Source organism: Pungitius pungitius, chromosome 6, assembly GCF_949316345.1.
Source record: "Pungitius pungitius chromosome 6, fPunPun2.1, whole genome shotgun sequence".
NCBI classification, from domain to species: domain Eukaryota; kingdom Metazoa; phylum Chordata; class Actinopteri; order Perciformes; family Gasterosteidae; genus Pungitius; species Pungitius pungitius.
In genome coordinates, this window is record NC_084905.1 from 5,431,961 (window position 1) to 5,453,943 (window position 21,983).

The 21,983-nt window shown below is 45.5% G+C and overlaps 2 protein-coding genes across 2 annotated transcripts in view; both read right to left on the reverse strand.

Moving 5' to 3' along the window:
• Nucleotides 1-21,983, reverse strand: part of LOC119195886 (histone H2AX) — a 545,468-nt gene that overhangs the window by 306,997 nt on the left and 216,488 nt on the right. The gene's annotated exons all lie outside the window — the stretch shown is intronic.
• On the reverse strand, nucleotides 1,494-15,126 carry cbln1 (cerebellin 1 precursor). Its single transcript, XM_037451188.2, has 3 exons — nucleotides 14,310-15,126; nucleotides 12,900-13,019; nucleotides 1,494-1,744 (listed from the first exon to the last, which is right to left on the reverse strand). The coding sequence occupies exons 1-3, from the start codon at nucleotides 14,568-14,570 to the stop codon at nucleotides 1,547-1,549; spliced, it is 579 nt and encodes a 192-aa protein (XP_037307085.1). The 5' UTR covers nucleotides 14,571-15,126; the 3' UTR covers nucleotides 1,494-1,546.

Here is a 21,983-nt window from a genome sequence, read left to right on the forward strand (position 1 = left end):
TCAAAGAACATGTTTTCTTTTACATAACATTTAAGTACGGAAATACAGATATTATAGTCATCAACCAGATTCAGTTTTCAATATTAGTATTATCATTATTATCATCATAATACCAGAGGAATAGAAATGTTGACTTAGATTTCAATATATTTATATATCCATTTGTATGTATATTGTGTAAATGTATATGTGTACATATATATAGATATATTTGTATATATCTATACATATGTGCATGTGTGTGTGTGTGTAGAGTTCATGGTGTTGGTTTCAGAGTCCAAAGTCCAAGCAAGGAGGGATCCGTGCTGGGAGGCGAACGATTACAGCAGCAGATAAAGTATCGACATGAGAAAGGAGGGTAGGATTGGCTGTTTGGAGGTTTGGGGGAGGGGGGGGGGGGTAACAGCGGCATACCAAAAAGGAAGAGGGAGAAATCTGCACTTGTGGGTCATTAGCATAGTAAAAGAGAGAAGATCCTGGAGAGGGGTGAACATGTAAAAAGGAAATGCAGACGTGATGACAGGAGAGACACACACCAAGGAGGGGAGGGGTGGGGGCGGGGGGGGGGTTGAGGATGGTCAGATCGGATGGAGGTCGATCCCAATGTTTGTGTGGCGGCCAGACAGATGATAAAATAACAGTGAAGAAGCAGGGTACAGCAATACTGAGTGGCTTCTATCAATACCAATCTGAGGGTTATCCGATAACGTCACAGGAGAGAGTCGCGGTTACGACTTGAGTACATGGCTCGGGTTTTAATTAGAAGTATTTGATCTACATTTAACAGTTTGCATGAAATTCCTGCTTTTGTAACCTTTACTGTATACGTCTGACTTTTCAGCACACTAGAAATGAAAATTGTCCCATTTTTTCTGTCGTTGCAGTTTAAGCCAAAAACGTTTTTTGAAAGCCAATTATTATTATTATAACAACTGCCAAAACAGAGCTGTACGGGGAACGTACGTGAAGCACCTGGTTGTATGATCACAATGTATTGTTTTCCCTATTGAAAACAAGTCTAGCTTTGGGCTGAAGGCTGATTTAAAATCCGTAGAATGAATGCCAGGCATGACGAGTAAAACACTACAAATATGGCCCCGGTAGATGGGAAATTTGGAGAGCAGCTCTTCTGGAAACATTCATCAAAGCTTAAGCTGACGGAGATGCATCAATGCGTGATGGCGCCTTACAGCAGAGAATAAAAAAAGTTTTGGCTGTCCAAAGCTGCAGTCGAGCCACAGGGAAACACAGGGGGGGGGGGACGACAAAGGACGAATGACAGGATGGATGAAAGGAAGAAGGGAAATGAAGGAGCTTGCCATATACACTCGCTTCATAATTCTTCTCTCATTTTACTCATCGGGCTCTTCCATCTCTCCTACATCTCAGAGTCTGTTGTCACCTTCACCTTCTTCTTTTCCAACGTCTCATTCACATCCTTTTCTCTCCCCATCCACCTTGAACCCCCCCCCCCCCCCCCCCCCCCACCGCACCGCCCGCACCACAACACTTGCTTCTCCTCTTCCTCGACCCCACCGCGCACTCTCTACATGGGGAACACCAGAAAGCCGGAGAAGGTGGAGTATTTCCATCCCCCCATGAGGTTCCCTCTCTCCAGTTTGAGGTAGGCCCGGTCTCCTTTCTCCATCTGGATCAGAACCCCGTTGCTGGCCGCCTCGCGCGTCACATCCTGGTCGCCGGCGAACGCCGAAATCACCGGCCAGCCGTTGTGCATCAGGCTCACCTGGACGGACAGGAAGAGGACAGGCAGTTCACGCAGTGAAAAGACATCTTTTCCTACAGCAGAAGAATGTCTGGAGTCGCGTTCTGGCGCCATCGGCTCATCATCAGACACATTGTGTGTGCGTGCGCTTCCTTTCGTTTTCTTTTTGTAAACCTGAGAATATTTATCAATGACTTAGAGAGACATGCACACACTGCCACTGACTCAGGGAATAACAGCTCCTCCTTACAAAGAGAAGTGTGTGTCAGCCCCCCCCCCCCCCCCCCATTCTCCCCCCAAAGCCAGCCGACAGCAGCTTTCATCGCTGCGCTTTTCTGAGCAACAGCAGAGATGCTTGTTTCCTCCACATGCTTCACTGAGGAACTCTTTTACCGACGCAGTGCCACAACAAACTGAAGCAGTTTTGGAAGTGTCTGGTTATGCTTGATCCCACTTTATAAAACCTGTGAGAAATTCCCTGTCGTAGTTTGATGGAATAAAAAGAAAGCCAAAGAGAGGAAACCAACGCAGCATCAAGGGCAGGGAAAGAGGCGAGTTATGTCATCCCGCTATGTAAGCTAAGCAGCTCCTGGCGGTAAAAGGGTCCCAAAAAATACAAAAACAATTTACTAATCTGACCAATACATCAGATAAAGTATACAAATAGGTGGCCTTAAATGTTCCTCTTTCCCAAATCCCATCGGCCTGATTGTTCAATAAGAGGATGGAAAATGTTGCCACGAACGCAGTGGATTGGCTGTGTCCTCTCATGGCAGGTTGCCGCTATCAGTGTGTGTGTGTGTGTGTGTGTGGGAGGAGAAACACTGTAGCGTCCCAGGTTATTATTATTGTTAATAATAATTATTAATTTTTACCCTTAAAATACAGAGAAAAGAGGTAACCTCTTGCATGCCTTCTCTACTTTGCCCCCCTTGGCAGTCAAGGTCAGAGGTTAAATTCAGCACGTGTGCAAGTATACAGATTTGGGGAGGTTGAAAAAAAGCAGTGACTGCTACTGGTGCTAACCGGCGGAACACGTCAAGTTGTTTTTCCAACCTGCTGCGGCATGAGTACACATGAGCTATATCAGGTCCACTTATTTAAATGCACCAATTTCACAAAAATCAATTCATGTATGCATCTTGTGACATGCGAGGGCGGAGCCGATCGCCAACATTTAAAGTGACCAAATCATACCTTGTTATACAGTCTACTCTACTCTATGACCATTTATTAAATCAGCATCATCCTTATCACCATCACTAATGTCTTATTTCCACAGACAGTTCTGTCATTCCACATTCAGTTCAGATGTACATTCACATCTGAACTCTAGACACCTAGACATACTTTCTGTTGCTACTCATATAAAGTCATTCTTAAACGGTTGCTAAGAGATAGAACACAGTCATAAACATCCCATAATTATGCACTTATCCAACTCATTCTACCGGATGGTTTGAGGAGAGGAATAGTGTGTGTGTGTGTGTGTGTGTGTGTGTGTGCAGGATATGGAGAGCCTGACAGAGTCAAGAGCTCTCTTGGCCCTCCTCTTAATAGCAAACCCAGCTTGAATGTCTGTGTGTGTGTGTGAGTTCTAAAAAGCAGTCTGTGATTCTGATGAAAAACACTCAGACTGTACTTAAGCCACGTCTTTTAATTACCATGACAACAAACAGAGCCCATTTTGTGGCAAAATCAATGTAGCTAGTTGAGGAAGCAACGGATGTTCTAAAAGAGACTGTGCCTATACTGTTACATATACAGGGAGATAAAATACAGCGTTCCGATTGGTTGAGAGTGAGTCACAGGGGGTGCATTATTCAGTGATAATGTACAGTTGCTGTTCACATTGACACAAGCGTTCCATATCACTGCTCACTGAAAGTAACAGGTTAGATTTTTGCGTGACCAAATCATCGTTTTGAGGCAATGCGAACTTTCGCAACCGGACAATTAAGGTGGACGTCATGAGCGATGTGAATGACTGAGATGGTGCGGGACCCAATGCTGTTTACATGGACGTACAGGGACAATTTTTCTCTCAAGACTACTGAAATGAGACACACAACATTTGGTGTCTACAACTATTTTGTGCTGAAAGGCATCTACAGATGAAACTCGAAAAATTTGAATATTGTGCAAAAGCTCATTACTTTCAGTAATTCAACTTAAAAGGTAAATATATATATATATATATATATATATATATATATATATATTATATAGCCATAATCATCAAAATTATATCAAATAAAGGCTTGAAATATCTCACTTTGCATGTAATGAGTCTATATAATATATTAGTTTTTTTAGAGTTTCACCTGTATTTACTTACTTTTTATAATTTTGCTGGTTAGCGTATTATAAAAGCCATAAGGTACTTGAGGCAGTACTTTATCTTCAATAGTGTAACGAGGGTCTCTGCGTCGGGCCTAACAACACCCCCGAACTGTTACATTATTGCCCCTTATTGCTTTACTATTCGAGTACAGTATGCCGTTCATGTGCAGCAATCATTTGGGACCAACAGGCCAAGCATGCATCACTCAGGCTGGGAGAGGAGAGTCTGTGTGACCTGGACACATCTCGTTCTGTGGGGAAAATAACTCTCCTCCTCGTGCATCTTTACTCCACTAACACTTTTCACTTTGACAGTTTCTTACTCCCTCCTCTGACCCATACTTTTCCTCCCTCTGCGATCCGGAGCCAGCAACTAGTCACAGCCTCTAAAACCCTGACATGAAACACTCCTCACGAACAAGGGAGGGTCACCAATGGCACAGTGTGCGGTGCTGCACACTGTGCACTCATAGTACACTGACTCTTTTAAAGTCAGATTCACAAGTATATGAATTCAACAAAGTAGCATAAATTCACCATTCAACTGGCTGCTTGCACACTGACTACTAGTTATGTTTCATATACCCTATTGTATATTCTTCTATATTACGGGTAGATGAAATTAAGCGTGTTGCTTCGTTGAGAGTGAGTACACGGGGTGTACTGAATTGAGCCATAATGTAATGTTACCTGTTTGCATTGACCTGAGCGTGGCATATCAGTGAAGTAATCAAAATAAGGCGACCGTTTGTTGTCATAGTTTTTAGCTCAGTGGCGATCCCTTATAATGTCACGGACAACCGCATTATAAAAACAATAAGGTTTGCCAACAACACACTTGAACGGTACATTAGTGACGATAAAATAGAGCCGTACGTTATTGCTTAAATCTTCTTTTACATTTTTTAAGTATTAATAAAAATATGGCTGGTCTTTAATTTCTTTGTGTACAGCAGTGTCTGCATGCTTTTACCTTTACTTGTAAATTATGTTAAGTCCATTCGCCTTCTGGACAAACATCTCTATGCCTTCGGTGTAAAAGTCCTCTTTAACCTCTTTTAGTTTCAACAGTCTCTTTGTCTCATTAGACATTACTACACGGGGTGAAAGTCGTCTTTGGTCGGTCCAATACAGACGGTATGTTTTCCGTCTTAAAGGGCTGATGCGTTCGCTACTTGACTGATTTAGCAAGCACATGGGAACTATCTGTCCGTAATACGTGAAGAAAAACAACGGCGGAACGAGCCTGTGTGCTCACACACGCCCCCTTCAGGGAGACGGAGGTACTGGCTCAGCCTCCAGCAGTGAAAAGCAAGAAAGGAGGCGCACAGTCCAGCTGCCTCCCTTACCGCTTATTCACTGCGGCGTTATGTTCCCACCTGTGTCCAATCATCTGCACCTCCCTTGTGTATTTAAGCCCGCCCTTGTGTCCTTTGTCCCGTCATTGTCCCATGGTGAGTGTTTGCCTGTGCTTGTTTCATGTTTAGTCTTTTGTCTCTTTTGTCTTTTGTGGATCATTCTCACGACAGTTTTTGGATTTTGTTGAGTTTGGGACTGTCTGGAACCCTGAGTCCTGCCTCCACCTGCACCAAGCTTTTAACAGGCAGTGCCTCCCCTGCCTCCAGTGACCGCAAGCCACTGTAGTGCACTAATATGGACATCTATGCAGATGACTGGTCTTTTCCCTGGACAATTCGGCTGATAATGACACCACTAAAAACCGCAAGTTACACCAGCTACCTTTAAAAAAGGAAAAAGCTTGATTACGATCCTTCTTGACTGCTAACCAATATCACAGAGTTGAAGGGGATGAAGGAGATGATCACTTCAACACATTTGAAACATGAGAGTTGCATGTCGTCATCTATAATAAGTCACGTCGCTCAATAACACTTTGGTTGTGAGTGAAGGAAACAAGTGCAGAGTTGTGTAAAAACAAAAGGTAGTAAGTATGATTGGTACCCAGGGTTCTTTCAAAATCTTTTAGTAATTCTTGATGAAAGATGCAAAATAGAAATAACTCGGGCAGCAACAAAAACACATACGTCTCATTTACTGCAACATGCACCTTTTTCTTGGCACAAATCAAGCAGACTTAAAGCAGGCCAGTCTAAAAATAACAAGCGCTTCCTCCCCCATGCAAAATGTCAAGATGAGCACAACATTTCTAAAATATCGACACACAATAAAGAGGACATTGTTATGGAGAAGTGAAGTGCTTCAAGATATAATATTGAATAGAAGGATTTGAGCAGAGGAAAGAGATAAATTGATAGAAAGGTAACACAGCATTCTATCCATCCATCTATCTAGGAGGTGGCTCCTGCCCAATGCTCTTAAACAAAAACAGAGAAACAGCAGCATCACCACATGGTTCTTTTACCCCTCGGCTACACACACACACGCACACACGCACACCCTCACAAACCATGCTGACTAAATCCACCCTCCTACCAGTGGACCATCCACCATCATCCTATCATTCCTTTTTCACTCCCTTCCACATGCACATACATTTGTCACTTTCACATACAGTACACTCACAACACAGTTGTGTAGAGTGTGGTTATCTGTTCGCCAGTGCACTCTATTTTTTTAAATCGCCCATAGCCTTCTATTTGATTTTAGTTAAATTGAAAATCTGTAAATTGAACATGCCAGTTTTCTTATGTTATTTGTCTTACTTCTGATGTTGTGCACCAACCGCCATGTCAAATTCCTTGTACATCTAACATATTTTGGAAATAAATGTTCCTGATTACAGTCCATCATGTAAACATGCTTACATAAGCAATGGTCCCACCTGGAATTAGTGCCATTTATCAGTTATAATAAAGGTCTTTTGTCACATTGCTTCAAACTGATGGATGTGTATAACTTTGTATCAACTGTGTAGATTTCACATTCTTGTGTCTGTGGTTACTGTCAATCTGTCCGCTTCTATACAATTTTTAAATGAAGAATACACAGAATGATATTATCAGCATGTTCATTTGGTGCAGCTTTTACAGGGAAACCGTGGGGATCAGATCTGTCTTTCTGTCACACACACACACACACACACACACACAGAGCCACACTGGGTCAGTGTGTGCTAGTGATGTATAGCTCTAATAAAGCTGTGACAGGGGCTATGGAAGGATGAGACTGTAGTCACCACACACACACAAAGACTGTCTGTCTTTATCACACAGACACACACACACATAGTCAACTAGACCCTCACAATTGCCCACCATAAATATGAAAGCATGATAATAGGGCTGCACATCGTGTCCGCCCTCGATCGATGTGCATTCATTAATGCATAAGCACCAATTAACTGGCTGAGTAACAGAGGGAGAGAATGGGGAGGCAAAAAGAAGACGAAAAGTGAAAAAGAGACATAGGAAAGGGGAAGTGGCCAGTGGAGGTCATAGGGAGAAGATTGAAAGAAAAGTCTGGCGCTCCAAATGCAAATGGAAAGAAAACGTCTCAGTTTGGCACTTAATGCCAACGACATGATTACATCCTGTTATTGCATCATCAATTGCTCTCCTATCACATACTTGACACAGATGGACGCAGCGGCGGATTCATACTTAATGGCGCGTCTGTCTGGGAGCCCTTGACATCCTCTGTCTTTAAAGTGTCCACGGTTCCTATAGGGGAGATTTTACAAAGTTTGCAGCAAATATTTTCTAAAGTAAATCAGGATATAACCTAAGTAAACGTGGAACATAGGAAAGTACAAACTATGTTTATTATGATCTTCTACAGAGCAGCTTGACTCATCCCCTCTCTGTATTCTTGTTTAACAGTAAAAGCGTAAAAACGTTCAAATATATTTATGCTGTGGACACATGCAGTGTTAGAGCAGGTTACAACAGGGTGGTTTCATCAGCATCAGTGGAGCACCATTCTGCATTGTTTGTCGGTGGTGCTTCTTTTAATGAAGGTTGAGGGGATATCATGATGCTGGTTGAAATGATGTTACACACAATTACTGCCAACTTTCAATGTGGCAGCAGCCAAGGCCTGCAATCTGTGTTTAAAAACAGTTTTACTTTGGAACAAAAAAAAAATTAAGAAATGATGATTATGCGCATTTTCAGGAAAAAAGCTGGCTACAGGGTTGGTCAGAGATTGGCATGTGTGCTACACTTGGCTCTATTCCGCCAGGAGCCAGAGTAGAAGAAGCTGGAAACACACCCTGGAACATATTTTCTTAAATCCGTTGTTTTGCTTTCTGAAAACAGGTTGTCAGCACAAGGCTTTTGCAGTCCAAAAAAATGGTTTCCTTTGACTTTTATTCCAATAAAATACTCAGCTGAGCCTTTTCAGAATTGTGAAGATGTAACTTTAAAAGTATTTTTATATGTATTATATAATAATAGGTCTCCTGAGAAGTGATTACGATAAACATTGCTAAGAGCCAAAAAGCTTTTTAGGACTATGTCTTGTATCTTTGTAATAATCTTGTTCAATTCAAAGGCAATGAAAAATCAAATAATATTACTTACAAGTGTGTGTCTGTGCAGACAATTACATACATTTTAAAAACAGAAGATCAGAAGCTTCATCTATTGCAGAAGTCACCCTGGCAGGCAACAGGCTGCTTGAAAGCAGGGTCCGCCCGCTCCTGCCTTTCATTTGAGCCCCTTTCATTGTGTGACTGACTCAAACTGATCGCATCTACAACCAATCAGGCAGATTGCCTGATCTCAATTCAACGGGGCAAGATAATGAATGCCTGGACAATGGGCCGTTTCAATCGACAAATCACTTTAGTGATCACCGTATTTAAACCCTAACAAATCCATTAAAACGTCTCATTAGACAAAAGCTTGTGAAGATGAAGATGTGTTTTTAAGTATTACCTTTTAGAATACTTTTCTAAAAGTTCCCTTCCCTTACGACGAAAAGCTCTCCTCAGTAAGCCACGTTCTCTCTCCCGCCCTCGAGTCAAGCTCACAAGCGTGCTTCTGACACCCTGCGTGAGGCCTCACATCTCCCAAAATATATACTGTTGCTGTGGCTAGCTACACGCCGCCAACTCCGCCGCCCCCGTCTCACCTTGTTCATAGGTAGCCATATAGGTGCTTATTTATGAGACTTTGACTTGCCTTCCCTTCCCCAGCATCTCTCCAATAAGGCTGCCCATGTCTGTGTTTAGCCAGCGTTTAGCAGTCTGTTGGCACCACTGGAAAGCTGCATGGGGATTTAGACTCAATAAAAAAAACTGTTTGATGATATTTAAGGATGTCTTGAACGGATGTGAAAGTTTCATCTCAGTGGTTCCATCTATACGTGTATCAATCTTGAAAAGTGGTGCTCATACGACAGGACTAAAACACTTTAATCAGAGAGGGGCTTCATGTGAACCATAGTCACACGCCATTCGTAATAGAATATATAAGACGTATAATTACTCAGACAACAAAAACTACTATCTGGATTAGATTGAGTATTTTAGTCCATAAAATGATTCCCTCTGAATGCTGCAGACTGTAGACTGCAGACAGCCACAGTAATAATGTATTTATCCTTTTCTAATGACTTTATTATGTAGTTCAATGCATGGTAACAAATAAATTACACAGACACACATTGTGTAATTGTAGGAAATCTAAACCTTAGAAGAGTAAACACTCACCTTCCCTTAGTGTGCACTAAAATGAACAGTGGGGACATTTTCTGCTCAGAATGAACCGCATGGCATTTAAAAGCTGAGCCTGTTTGCTGGATCTCTGGAGTGAAATACCACATTACAGCAACATCAACCGTAGCGACTCGAGTCCGAGGATAACAATGTGAGTGTTAGAAAACAAAGCACAAACATGGGCCCGTGCTAGCTGAAAGGATGACACTTTGTGGTGGACAAATGCACCTGCTCTGGGTCAAAATGTAAGATAAGTTGTTGTGACTCAACGGGCGAACTGTCTTACTATCAGTGCATTGAAGCAATGCCCCCAGGTTTTCCTCTCTAAACATTGCTTTTCCATTTCTTGGCCAATAGAAAATGTTTTTCTGACATGGGAATGTGTTGCTGTGAGGACGGCCATTTTTAAAACCGTACCAAGATCAGTTAAGCAGTGACTGGCTGACACGCATGAAACTGTTGCCATTTGTTTTGATTACTCGAGCTGCAGCACGGTACTTGCACATTAATCCCAATCTTACACCTCATTTGAATTCCAATAAACAGCGCTTCAAGTTGTCTTCAGAAAACAGTGAAAGATAAACTTTCAACTATTGAGAGAACACTCATTGCTGAGTATTAATACCCCACCAGCGCCTCATCTGTTTGTCTTTCTGATCTCTGAGCTCTACTCACCAAGCAGCAGGTAAAAGATGTTCTCTGAGGGATACACAAATGCATTTGTTTCAATTCGATTTTACATTTAGAGCAGTGGTAAATTTAGGAAATTTAAATAGCTGCTCAGGAATGAAGCCCTTTGGTGGTCTACGCATTAGTTGTTCATTAGCAGAGGGTTGGACGTCGCTGACGGGTGGCATTATGGGTAGTGTGGTGGAGCGCTGTCAAGATCAGAGGATGGGCTGCATTTCATTTGCAATATTTGTATTTAATTGCTAGGTAAAAAGCAAACAGAGACAAGTTTGTAGTCTGTTTTTTTGACACCCACATCTCCTCTTTCACCCCTCACAGGTAGATGGATGGACGGATCTCCACACAAGAAAGGTGTTGGCAGAGATGGAACAAACTGTTTCTCCCTCCCTTTGTACATCCAACCAGCACCCACTGATCAATAGTTACTCATGGTCTCTCTCTCTCTCCCTCTCTCTCTCTCTCTTTTCCCTTCCTTCTCGTTATGTCTCCAGGCCCCTGCTTCCAATCCTACCTTGTCAGTTCGAAATCTGCCATGCACCTTTTTCACAATTCTCCATTTCTATTCAATTTCTTTCATTATTTTACCTCCATCCAACTGCCTTCCTCTCCGGCCATCGTCACTTATTTCATTTTTCCGTTGTTTACTCTCATCGGTTCCTCTCTATTCCATCCCGTTCATCACTACCGCTCTCTTTTCCCTGCTGTCTCTCATGCCTCGCACGCACCGCAGTAGCCGCCTCGAAGGCAATCAAACAGTGGGAGTTTTCAACACAACAGATGCGCTGGATGGATTGGAGAATGAGTGGAGGAGGTCGAAGGTGAGCTGCACACAGGCTGGATGCTTGGAGGAGAGAGACAACCTACACCTTTTCTATGTCAGAAACGTGACTGACAACTGGGCTATTGCTGAAGGCCAGATATAAGTTTCTCAGACCGTTTTGAAATGTTGGTTTCTAAGCATTTTTAGGGTTTTTGACTATTTACACTTACTCTTGTAGTGTGGCCTAAAAAGGCTGGTTGTAAAACTTTGAAAAAAAATTATGAAGACGGCTTTTCTGTTTTCCTTTTTAATCCTGCTTTCACTGTTTCACTGCTAACGACATCTCATAACGGGTACGGTGACAGACCTCATCATTTGGGATGCACCAATATTGATACGTGTATAATCCGGTAACAGTGTTTTAACCTTGGAACACATAATATAACTAATAAATACATCAATGGGTATTTACTGACTTGTTAATCATCGGTCAAAAAATACAACGTGGACCAGTAACTTGGAAAAAGATGTCAACATTAGCAGTTTGAAAGTCAGACGTTAGAGTCAGCAGTTTATCATTTACATAGTAAATAAACATAAGATTTGTGCTGGACAGATTGGCCCCATCGTTACATCCTATCCAACTTTTGGAATCAGTATCGGCCTGCAATCCAAATGGCTGCATCTGTAAATATCATCACTGTGTTCCGCATGACAGACATAATCGCCACGGAGCCATGAGTCAAGTGTTAGCGGTCTATTTGTGTTCAGTCACACAAAGATGACAGTATGCTGCCGAGCTTCACAGGGCTTTCCACCGCCCCTCTCATGTCCCCCGCCCTCCTTAATAATGTTATTGTTGTTACTGCTGCCACCGTACTAATTAATTTCAGAGTGCCATGATAAAATATAAGTAGCAAAACATAATGCCAAAGCCCTAGGGGAGCCAACAGCCTAATTATACAACTGATGAATTAGCAAGAGATGCATTGTGATCAATGTTGTTTGACTTGTAAAGCATCATCACGTGCATGTTAAATCGGGGAAATGGGCTTAAGACTTCTCAAGTGCTTCATTGCTTAAGACATCAAAAGAGTGCGGAGACTACATCTAAGGGAGAGTGAATGTGAGCTGTTACTGGGATGAAAGGAGGCTGGTGATGTGACATACTGCAGCCAATGTGTGTGTGAGTGTGTGTGTGTGTGTGTGTGTGTGTGTGTGTGTGTGTGCAAAGAGAGAGAAACATTTAATGTGTAAAACATTATCATCAGTACACACAACCCCTGTGAGTGCGTTGTGTGTAAGAGAGAGAGAGAGATAATTAAGGACTGTCTGTGTTTGCCCCGTTCAAAACGTGCTTAATGTTTTAATCTTCTAAATAATAAAAAATCTGCCTCTGGTTTTAAGGGGAGGAGAATGAGAGGAGAAGCCGTCGCTGTCCACGGTGCTGAAAGCAGCTACTCCCCTCCGCTCCCTCTGCGTGTATTGATTAATTATGGTCGTCCGGCGGGCAGGTAGAGCTTCCGACTGTTCCAGCCCGCCTCTGCTGTTGTCTCGCAGGGAAAGACATCTTGAAGCATCGACAAAATGACTTCCTGAGCCCCTGATATTCAACTAAAAAAAATGTAAATAATAAAACAGCATGGGGAGGGCAAGGGGGGCAGAAATTAAGCCCGCGCACACAAACACACAACACAAAGACGCATACACATAAAAAGAGAAACGCACAAATTGCCTGCTACCTGTATGGTTTGGCGGTTGTAGACTTTCACTACGTGGAAGTTGAAACTGTAAATCCCTTTGCGCGGCGCGATGAAATTACTTCTCTCCTCGTCAAAGTTCTTGCCAACGTTCACTAGAACCTGAAAGAAGGACAGAAAGAAAGACAACATACCTTTGATATCGTTGCACTCAGCAGAATGGCCCGCGCGTTAAATAGCAAAAAGAGTTCCAGAACATTTCACTTGATATATTTTGTATAGAACTTTCTAATTTACAAGTTAACATTGTATATTTTCTTTAGTGAAAAATATTTAGGGGAACCTATTGAAATGGATGTGTCGCTTATTTTTATGTTGGGCGGCTATGAAGCCACATGTGGAGATTCGCTGATGTAGTGGAATAACTCCGCTTTATAGGTGTTGGGTCCCCCTGTCAGAACTTCCAAACTTTAAAGGAGAGGAAAGGGAACTCAATCCATCTTTTGAATTGACTTTTCAATTATGCATTTCTGCAACCAAATGGCTGGTTTAATGGACCGGGGCGGACCGTGGCGTGTAATTGAAGGGCAGTTTGAGAGAGAATTAACCTTTAACGCGCGGATTGGACCCAGCCCTCGCGACCTGCCGTTACTAAATTATTTGGCGGGATGTCAGTTCCCCTAGTCCGTCATTTCAGCTCAGAAGAATTGAAATATTCAAAAGGACTTGCCTGTGAGGCTACACTTTCCCAAGCACTTTGGGGACGGATTACCTAGGAAAAGAATTGTTAGGGAGACGGACTCAGTTTCACTCCACTTTGAGTCAGCTCCCGCTGCGCTGCACGAGACTATTGATGAGCACGAGGTGCAGCTGTGCGCATACATCGAACCACCGCATCCGCCCAGCACTCTTGTCACTTACGAATATTTGAATGTTTTACACTAAGTTACACCGTCATTCCATAGCTTTCTTTTTTCTTTTTAAAGGATCCGTAAAGAGGCCCGATGAAAACGTCTCCAGGAGGTCGTTGCCTGGTTACGGGCACTGAATAACGCTGGTTGTGTTTTTGATGATTTCTGCAAACTATTTGACACGCTGCTCCTACGTCCAAATGATATTAGAAGTGTTCGACGAGCGATTTGACAAATGGCCCAGCAGACCAGACGCGCGCCACGCGCGAAACACACGCGCGCCCATCTGAAACTCAATCTGTTCGATCACCTACGCCTTTTCATTGCTTCATCGCGTGGGCTGTCCCTCTAACGTAAAACTGACTAATAAACTTATTTTGCCAACTACATTTTGTTCTTCACATTGTCATATATTCAGTGCACGGAATATAATGAATGGCACATACACAGTATCAGTTAAAAGTTTGGACACACTTTCTCACGGTATTAAATGTGTCCAAACCTTTGACTTGTAGCGTATTTATGTAGAGCCTTCTCCTACCCGATCGAAGTAGATGACCATGGTTCGGTTGCTCATCTCGGAGGGTTCGTGGTTGGTGTTCCGGACTGCGGAGAACGCCACCTTGGCGCTGCCGGAGCGCACCGAGATCCCGAGCGCCGTGCCCGTGGGGTCCGCGGCCGGGTTGGAGTCGCACACCACTAGACACTTCCCCTCCAGGACGATTGGTTCCGTCTCGTTCTGGGCGCGTGCCGTGTGGCTCGCCGCGAGCCACGCGACACTCAGCAGGCAAAACGCCAACATACCGGGACCACGACGGGCGAGTTTCTCCGGTCGTCTTCACAACTTAAACCGCGGGTCTATTCCCCTCGAAAAGAAAAGTAAGGCAGGAAAGAGTTTCCCGGGTGTTTCCCAGATGGACCTCGAGGAGTCTCGTCTTATAGAGAAGCCACTCCGTTTGTTAGTGTTTAATCAGCCCGTTGCAAACAGTTTCTCCCTCGCGGAGTCTCTCGGACGGAAAAAAAACAGAAGGTTTATTTTTCTGCGTCTCTTCTTTTAAAAAAAAAATACAAAAACAGTTAATTGCCACAGTACCTCCGGTCGAATCGTCAGTTTTCACCTGTTCTTCCCCTCACTTGTCGGCCGCTTTTCGGTCACTTGGAGACACAGTGAGCGGGAGTCGGGCCCTGGACGAGTGACGGGGCAACAGAACTCATAGCGCGCGCGAGGAGGGGGGGGGGGGGGGCTCCGTCTGCTCTCTTGCGCGCACGCTTGAATTATTGATACGTGAGATATGAGAGTTTCACACACAATGCTTGGGAGGAAAAGACGCAGCGCGCAAGCACTAGATGCTCCCACCCTTGTCGTACTCTTTTTTTCTTTCTTTTTTACAACCCCCCCCCCCCCCCCTCATTGGATTAGCGCGTGCGCGTCTTCGATATTTTCCAATCGTTGGGTGCAGGCCGTCCTCCTGCCCGCCCCACCACTTCTCTCTCCCTCCCCTCCCTCTCTCTCTCTCTCTCTCTCTCTCTCTCTCTCCCTCTCTCCTTTGGTCTCCCCTCCCCTTATCTTTCTTACACATCAATCTCAAAAGCCAATTCCTATATATTATGATAGAAATATAAAATGTTTTATATATATTTTCTCTGTTTGATCCCTCTCTCTCCTTCTCCTGTATTCTCCGCATTTTACAGGTGAACAACGAGCAGCAGTCAATACAGAGGAGGAGTCATGTAAATATATGCATGCAGTTCACACTCATGATGGGTTCCTCTTTAGAAAACTCCTGAAGATGTGTCACAGGTGTCTCTTCGAGCTTATGTAAAATATGAAAGGTTGCAGAGGGATTTAACTAAAGCTGCAAATGCATGCAAGCGGACATTTTTTTTTTTTTAAATACCCAAATCTCAGGAAACATTAGGCCTCTTTGGTGTGGTGGCAGTCGTAGACACCTCAGGGAGGTGCAGCAATGCAGAAAGTGTGCCAAATGAGCACCACTGGGAGCCGAAACCAAGAGGGAGACACACACATGACGGGGTTTCTTTGAAGGAGTAGTCCATGAATCGGTATTAGAGTAAAATAATTTGATGCAGCCACGAGCGACATGTCCTGACGTTTAATCCCTCGGTTCAAGCTCCAGAAAACGTCAAATCCAAAATGTGACTTTGATCCTCCAAACTTTTGTTGATAGGGTTTGGAGTTGGAGTTGTGTATCATAGAAACCTGAAGAGAGAAAGCAATCCCTTTCTGTCTTGGCACACAACAACAACAAAGCTATTCAGAATCTTGATGATGCGTAGACGTGTATCAAACATTGATTGAAATATAGAAAGGATGAGTTCAATAAAGTCAAAAGAAGTCAGTGAATAAAAAGTAAAATGTACAAGATGAACAATGTGGTTCAAAAACAACTTGGGCTTTTGTTCTAATGTCGTTAGTGATCACATTTTTTCTCAATAAACGTCTCACCCTCCTCTTTTGCCTCTTCTTATTTTTCTATTTTCTTCTTGTCACTTGTTCTTTCTATTGTCCTCGGTTTCTAATCTTCTTCTTCCTCGTCCCTATACTCATCATCGTATTATTTATTTTCTCATTTTCTCTCCCTTTTGCTCCTCCTCCAAATTGTTTCCTTTCCCTCCCTTTCTCTCTCACTCTTGTTGTTGCAGGATCTCTCACTCTCTCTCTCTCTCTCTCTCTCTCTCTCTCTCTCTCTCTCCCTCTCACGGTTTCGTTCCTCCTCCTTACCTTCCTCCTGTCTCTTCTCTCTCCGTCTTTGTCTTCATTCCTTCCCTCTGCTGCTGTTTTGCTCTCCCGGGGCTTCCCTCCAGCCTCTAATACAAGCTGACGGTGAATGACGGGCCAAAAGGACTTCTGTCGGGGGCAGGGGGACCAGCAACATCCACTCTCTCTCTTTGTCAAACACCCAAATACAGGTGTTGTCACACATCCAAATTACCATTTCCTCTGTCCTCCTCACAACCGCGTCGTCTTTTTGCCGACCACAACCTGTGTGCGTGTCTGTGTGTGTGTGTGTGTTATAGCTGTCTGGGCCTGTCACCGGCACACAGAGGAAACAGAGCTCATTGTTTCTCAGGGTGACACGAGCCCGACTGCACTTTAACTGGACTGATGGACAGGAACAAGATGCCCCTGCACACCCACCATGTTCTTATACCTCAGTGTTTGTTCGTATGTCCGCCAGTGCACGTGTGTGTGTGTCGGTTTGTGCTGGACAGATATTAAAGAACGATCATGGGGATGATATTCTAGACCCCAGAGGCCATTTTTCCTGCCCTGGTTGCCTGCCTGTCTACCTGGCAGCCTAATGACCTGTCTGTCTGTCTGTTTGTCTGCCTTTCTGTCGGTCTGTCTGTCTGTTTGTCTGTCTGCCTTTCTGTCTGTCTGTCTGTCTGTCTGTCTGTCTGTCTGTCTGTCTGTCTGTCTGTCTGTCTGTTTGTCTGTCTGCCTTTCTGTCTGTCTGTCTGTCTGTCTGTCTGTCTGTCTGCCTTTCTGTCTGTCTGCCTTTCTGTCTGTCTGTCTGTCTGTCTGTCTGTCTGTCTGTCTGCCTTTCTGTCTGTCTGCCTTTCTGTCTGTCTGTCTGTCTGTCTGTCTGTCTGTCTGTCTGTCTGTCTGTCTGTCTGTCTGTCTGTCTGTCTGCCTTTCTGTCTGTCTGTCTGTCTGTCTGTCTGTCTGTCTGTCTGTCTGTCTGTCCTGTGCCTGCTGGCCGAAGATGCTCTCTAGCCTCAGACTTTGAGGCTGCGCAGTGCTGCTGTGACATTTAGGAAGTGAGATCACCAAAGTTCCTCTTCTGGGAGATGTAGAAGGAGTGAAAGGAAATCAAATCTAACGTGAGGAAAATTCACATTCCTCTATTTACAGTTACGAAGGTAGCTTCAGGGATCTGTACTGTTTACTTTGTAGAAAAAATTCATGTGGCTTTGATTTAGGAAGCAAATTAGGTGTAAATGCTGAAAGGAACAATTTCTATTTGCAGGCCTTATTATACATGAAGAGGATACAGATAGATCATATACGGTATTATGACTATAGAAAGGTATAAAAAGATGAAGGTGTATGTGGAATCATTTCTCAGTCTAATTGTCAAATTACTTATGGCACAGTGCCTGAGCCTTTCTGCAAGAAAGTGTCCTGTGTCGCGTTCACTTTTTGTCTATATGTCCCTGGGTGTCACTTTCAATTGGCCGTGCAGACACAGGCGCAGAGAGTTGGTCCCTTAACAAAGTCACAGAGAGTGCCGTCTCACTTTAAAAAGTGAACAGTGTGAAGCTTCTTGAAATGGATATTGAAATGTTAAGTAAAATATACATCCCAAAAGCTTCTCTGTCATCAGTCAAAAAAAAAAAGTGATTGACAGCTGAAGGTGTCCAACAGCAGATTCCAAATTTCTCTTTGAATCTTTTTTTGTAAACTTATATAATTCTAGAATTTAAACAAATTATGTTTTGTATAATATTAATAATACACAGATCTGGATACTCATGTCGTGGTCAACGTTCTTTCTCTTTTTCTGGTGTATTTTAATACTTAAATTTGTAATTGATCAGAGGTGTAAAGGTACTTTTTTACACCTCTTTAAGCTCTGGTGTTATACGGTCTAAGTACAAAGAATAAATAAAAAGTTTGGGTTGCCAAAACACAGAGATGGGGACTCGAGTTGGAGACTCGGACTCGAGTGCGACTCGAGTCGCACACACGGTGACTTCCGACTCGACTTCAGACTCGTCCTCGAAAGACTTCAGACTCGACTCGGACTCGAGCTTTGGGACTCGTAAACAATGTTTAATTTTAGGAAAAATCTGATGAGCTCGCTATATCGCTCCCTCCGTTACCTGCCTACGTAACGCGTACATTGACACATATTGCTGGCTGCACACGCGCGGCCACACACGAGAAAGATGTCGAATGCCGCTGCTGGGTGGCGCTGACGGGAAGGCGGTGGTGCCGCTGGTGCCGCTGGCGGGCCGACCGACGGTTCGCTGACGTCGGGACGTATGCGTTCCAGCGGCGGACCGTTTATTCTGCGATCTCCTTTAACTGTCTCTGTTCTGCTCACTGAAGCGAAACAATACGTGGACAAAAAATATCAGAGCCAAGAGCAGCGAGTGTAGTCAACTACTGCTGCTAACACATCCCGTCAGACCAGGATTATTTATTTATATCCGTTCATGAACTTTTCTCCTCGTTACCCTGGTAACCGCTGTCATTACAGACGGTTGCGTCGATTCTTACTGTTAAAATCTACGTACTTCCGGTTTAGCGGCTACGCTTTGTGTTGTAGCGTTCCGTGCCAATAAGGAGCCAGGTTTATAATGAATTGGGTTTATTCTCTTCACACCAACCAAACACAGGTCTTCCAGCACACCCGACCCCCAACATTCGCGCCCAAAACCCCCGGAAGGGGCGGCACCCCAACCCTGGTCCGCGCAACACTAACAGTAACAGAACCATATACATTTTGGAACTTCAGACACGCTACATTACCCCCCCCTTCTTAGGTCCTCGTCCCCGAGGACAAAGTCTTTAAGCCACAGTGGCGTCCGCCGCTTCCTCCTTGGTCGGCCCACGGGCGTCGTAATTTCTCGTTGCTCCCCGGTGTGTCCCCGGCCAGGTGGCTCCAATGCCGCAGGTGGCAAACTGCGTGCACTTGCGGTGTCCCCCGGGCTACCTGCGGCGACTTCCCGGTTAGGTGATGCTACGACGGGCATCCAAGGCGTTTCCTCCTCTTCCCCAGCTGTCTGAGGGGAGGCAATGCCCCGGTAAGGCGCCAGCCTGTCCCGGTGTAATGCCACCCGGCGCCCCCTGCCAGGCATCTGCACCCGGTAGACGACCTCTCCCAGCCGCTCCAGGACCAGACACGGCCCCACCCAGTGGCTATCCAGCTTAGGGCACCTGCCTTTCTTCCGTTTAGGAGTGTAGGTCCACACCAGCTCCCCAGCCGCGAAGTGTCGGCCCTTGGCACGGACATCATAATTTCTTTTCTGCCGCACGCCCGCACTACGCATTTGCCTGCGGGCATACGCATGTGCCGAGTCTAAGCGGTCCTGTAGTCGCCTGGCGTAGTCTGGGCCCGCAGGGACCCGCGGTGCATCCGGGGGTCGTCCAAAGGCCAGCTCCGCTGGCGTCCTCAACTCTCTGCCCAACATGAGGAGGGACGGTGTACATGAAGTGGAGTCATGGACTGCAGTGCGACACGCCATCAGGACCAGGGGCAAGTGCATATCCCAATCGCGCTGATGGTCGGCAGTCAGGATAGCTAGCTGTTCGCCCAGAGTGCGGTTGAATCTTTCCACTAATCCATCACTCTGGGGGTGGAGTGGTGTTGTACGGGTCTTTGTGATGCCCAGACGTGTACACATTGTGGCAAAAATCTTTGATTTGAAATTTCTCCCCTGGTCGCTATGGATTGACTCTGGCACCCCCAGCCTACTGATTATCCCCTCCACTAGGGCATCAACAATGGTCTCGGCCTCCTGGTCCTTAATGGCATAGGCCTCAGGCCACTTAGTAAAATAATCCACAGTAGCGAGTATGTAGCGATTGCCTCTGTCTGTGAGTGGGAGAGGCCCCAGCACATCTACCCCCAGCCGCTGCATGGGCTCCCCCACTGGGAACTGCTGCAGCTGAGCCCTGGACTGGCCCGGTGGTCCTTTGCGAGCAGTGCAGACATCACAGCACCGACAAAAGGGGCGGCTGAGGAGAGACGTTGAAAAAAAAGGCTTGACGGACCCGCCGGAGTGTTTTGGTCACCCCAAAGTGACCAGAGCCTGCAGAGCCATGCATGGCCTTGAGAACAGCCCCCTGCATCCCTCTGGGCACCACCGTCTGCCACTTTTTCTCTCCCGACGCTGGCTCAAACCATGCTCGCTGAAGGACCCCGTCAACCAGCTGCAAAGCATTCAATTTAGCCCACAGCCCTTTTGTCCATGGGGAGAGAGCTGCCACCTCCTCCCAGGGTGGCCGCTGCCGCGCCTCCACCCACAGCATCACAGGCTGCATATCCGGGTCTTGTTGCTGTTCAGTGGCCCAGGTAGCACTGTCCACCACCAGCAGCTCTCTACAAGCCATGCCAGTCTCTTCACACTCTTCTCTGTCCCGCTTGTTTGGCCCCAGAACCAGCTGCTGTTCTCTGGCCTCTCTGCGATCACAATACCGGCAGCCGTCTTCAGTGCAGGGTCGACGGGACAGTGCGTCAGCATTACCATGCCGTTCTCCAGCGCGGTGAACCACGCTGAACTCGTAGCCTTGCAGCTCCTCCAGCCAACGAGCCAGCTGTCCCTCCGGCTCTCGGAATGTCATCAGCCACTGTAGTGAGGCATGATCAGTGCGTACAGTGAAGGGGCGGCCACACAGGTAGTACTTAAAATGCCGTGCGGCAAAGACGACAGCAAGCAACTCCCTACGTGTGACGCAATACCGCCGCTCAGCTTTATTCAGGGCTTTGCTGTAGTAGGCCACAACCCTCTCCCCTTCCGGCCATGCCTGCGATAGGACTGCCCCCACTCCATCGCCGCTGGCATCTGTGTCCAGAACAAAAGGCACTTCGGGGTCAGGGGCTGCCAGGACGGGTGCGCTTGACAGAGCCTCCTGGAGGGTGTTGAATGCAAATTTACAGTCCTCTGCCCACACAAAGGGCTGGTCCTTCTGCAGTAGCCTGTACAGGGGGGCAGCAATGCCTGAAAATCCACGCACAAATTTTCTGTAATAGGAAGCTAAACCTAAAAAACTTTTTAGTCCCCTCTGGTCTGTCGGGGTGGGCCACTCATGTATGGCACGCACCTTTTCTTCCACTGTGCCGATACCCTCGCTGCCTATTCGATGCCCCAGAAAGGTCAGCTCCCTGCACAGCAGCCTGCATTTGTCCGGGTGTAACTTCAGTCCAGCCCCCTTGATCCTTTCCATAACTTTGCGCAGTGCGGCCATAGCCGAATCAAATGAGTTGCCATGGGCCAGAATGTCATCTAAATACACCAGGCACTCTGTGTGTGGAACCCCAGCTAACACCCTCTCCATTAACCGTTCGAATGTGGCAGGCGCGTTACACAGTCCAAAACAGAGCACTTTAAACTGCCACAGCCCCTTTCCAGTGCAGAGCGCGGTCTTGGGCCGGGCCTCTTCAGCCAGGGGGACCTGCCAATAGCCGCTCCTCAAGTCCAAGGACGAGAACCAGGAAGAGCCAGCTACTAGGTCCAGACATTC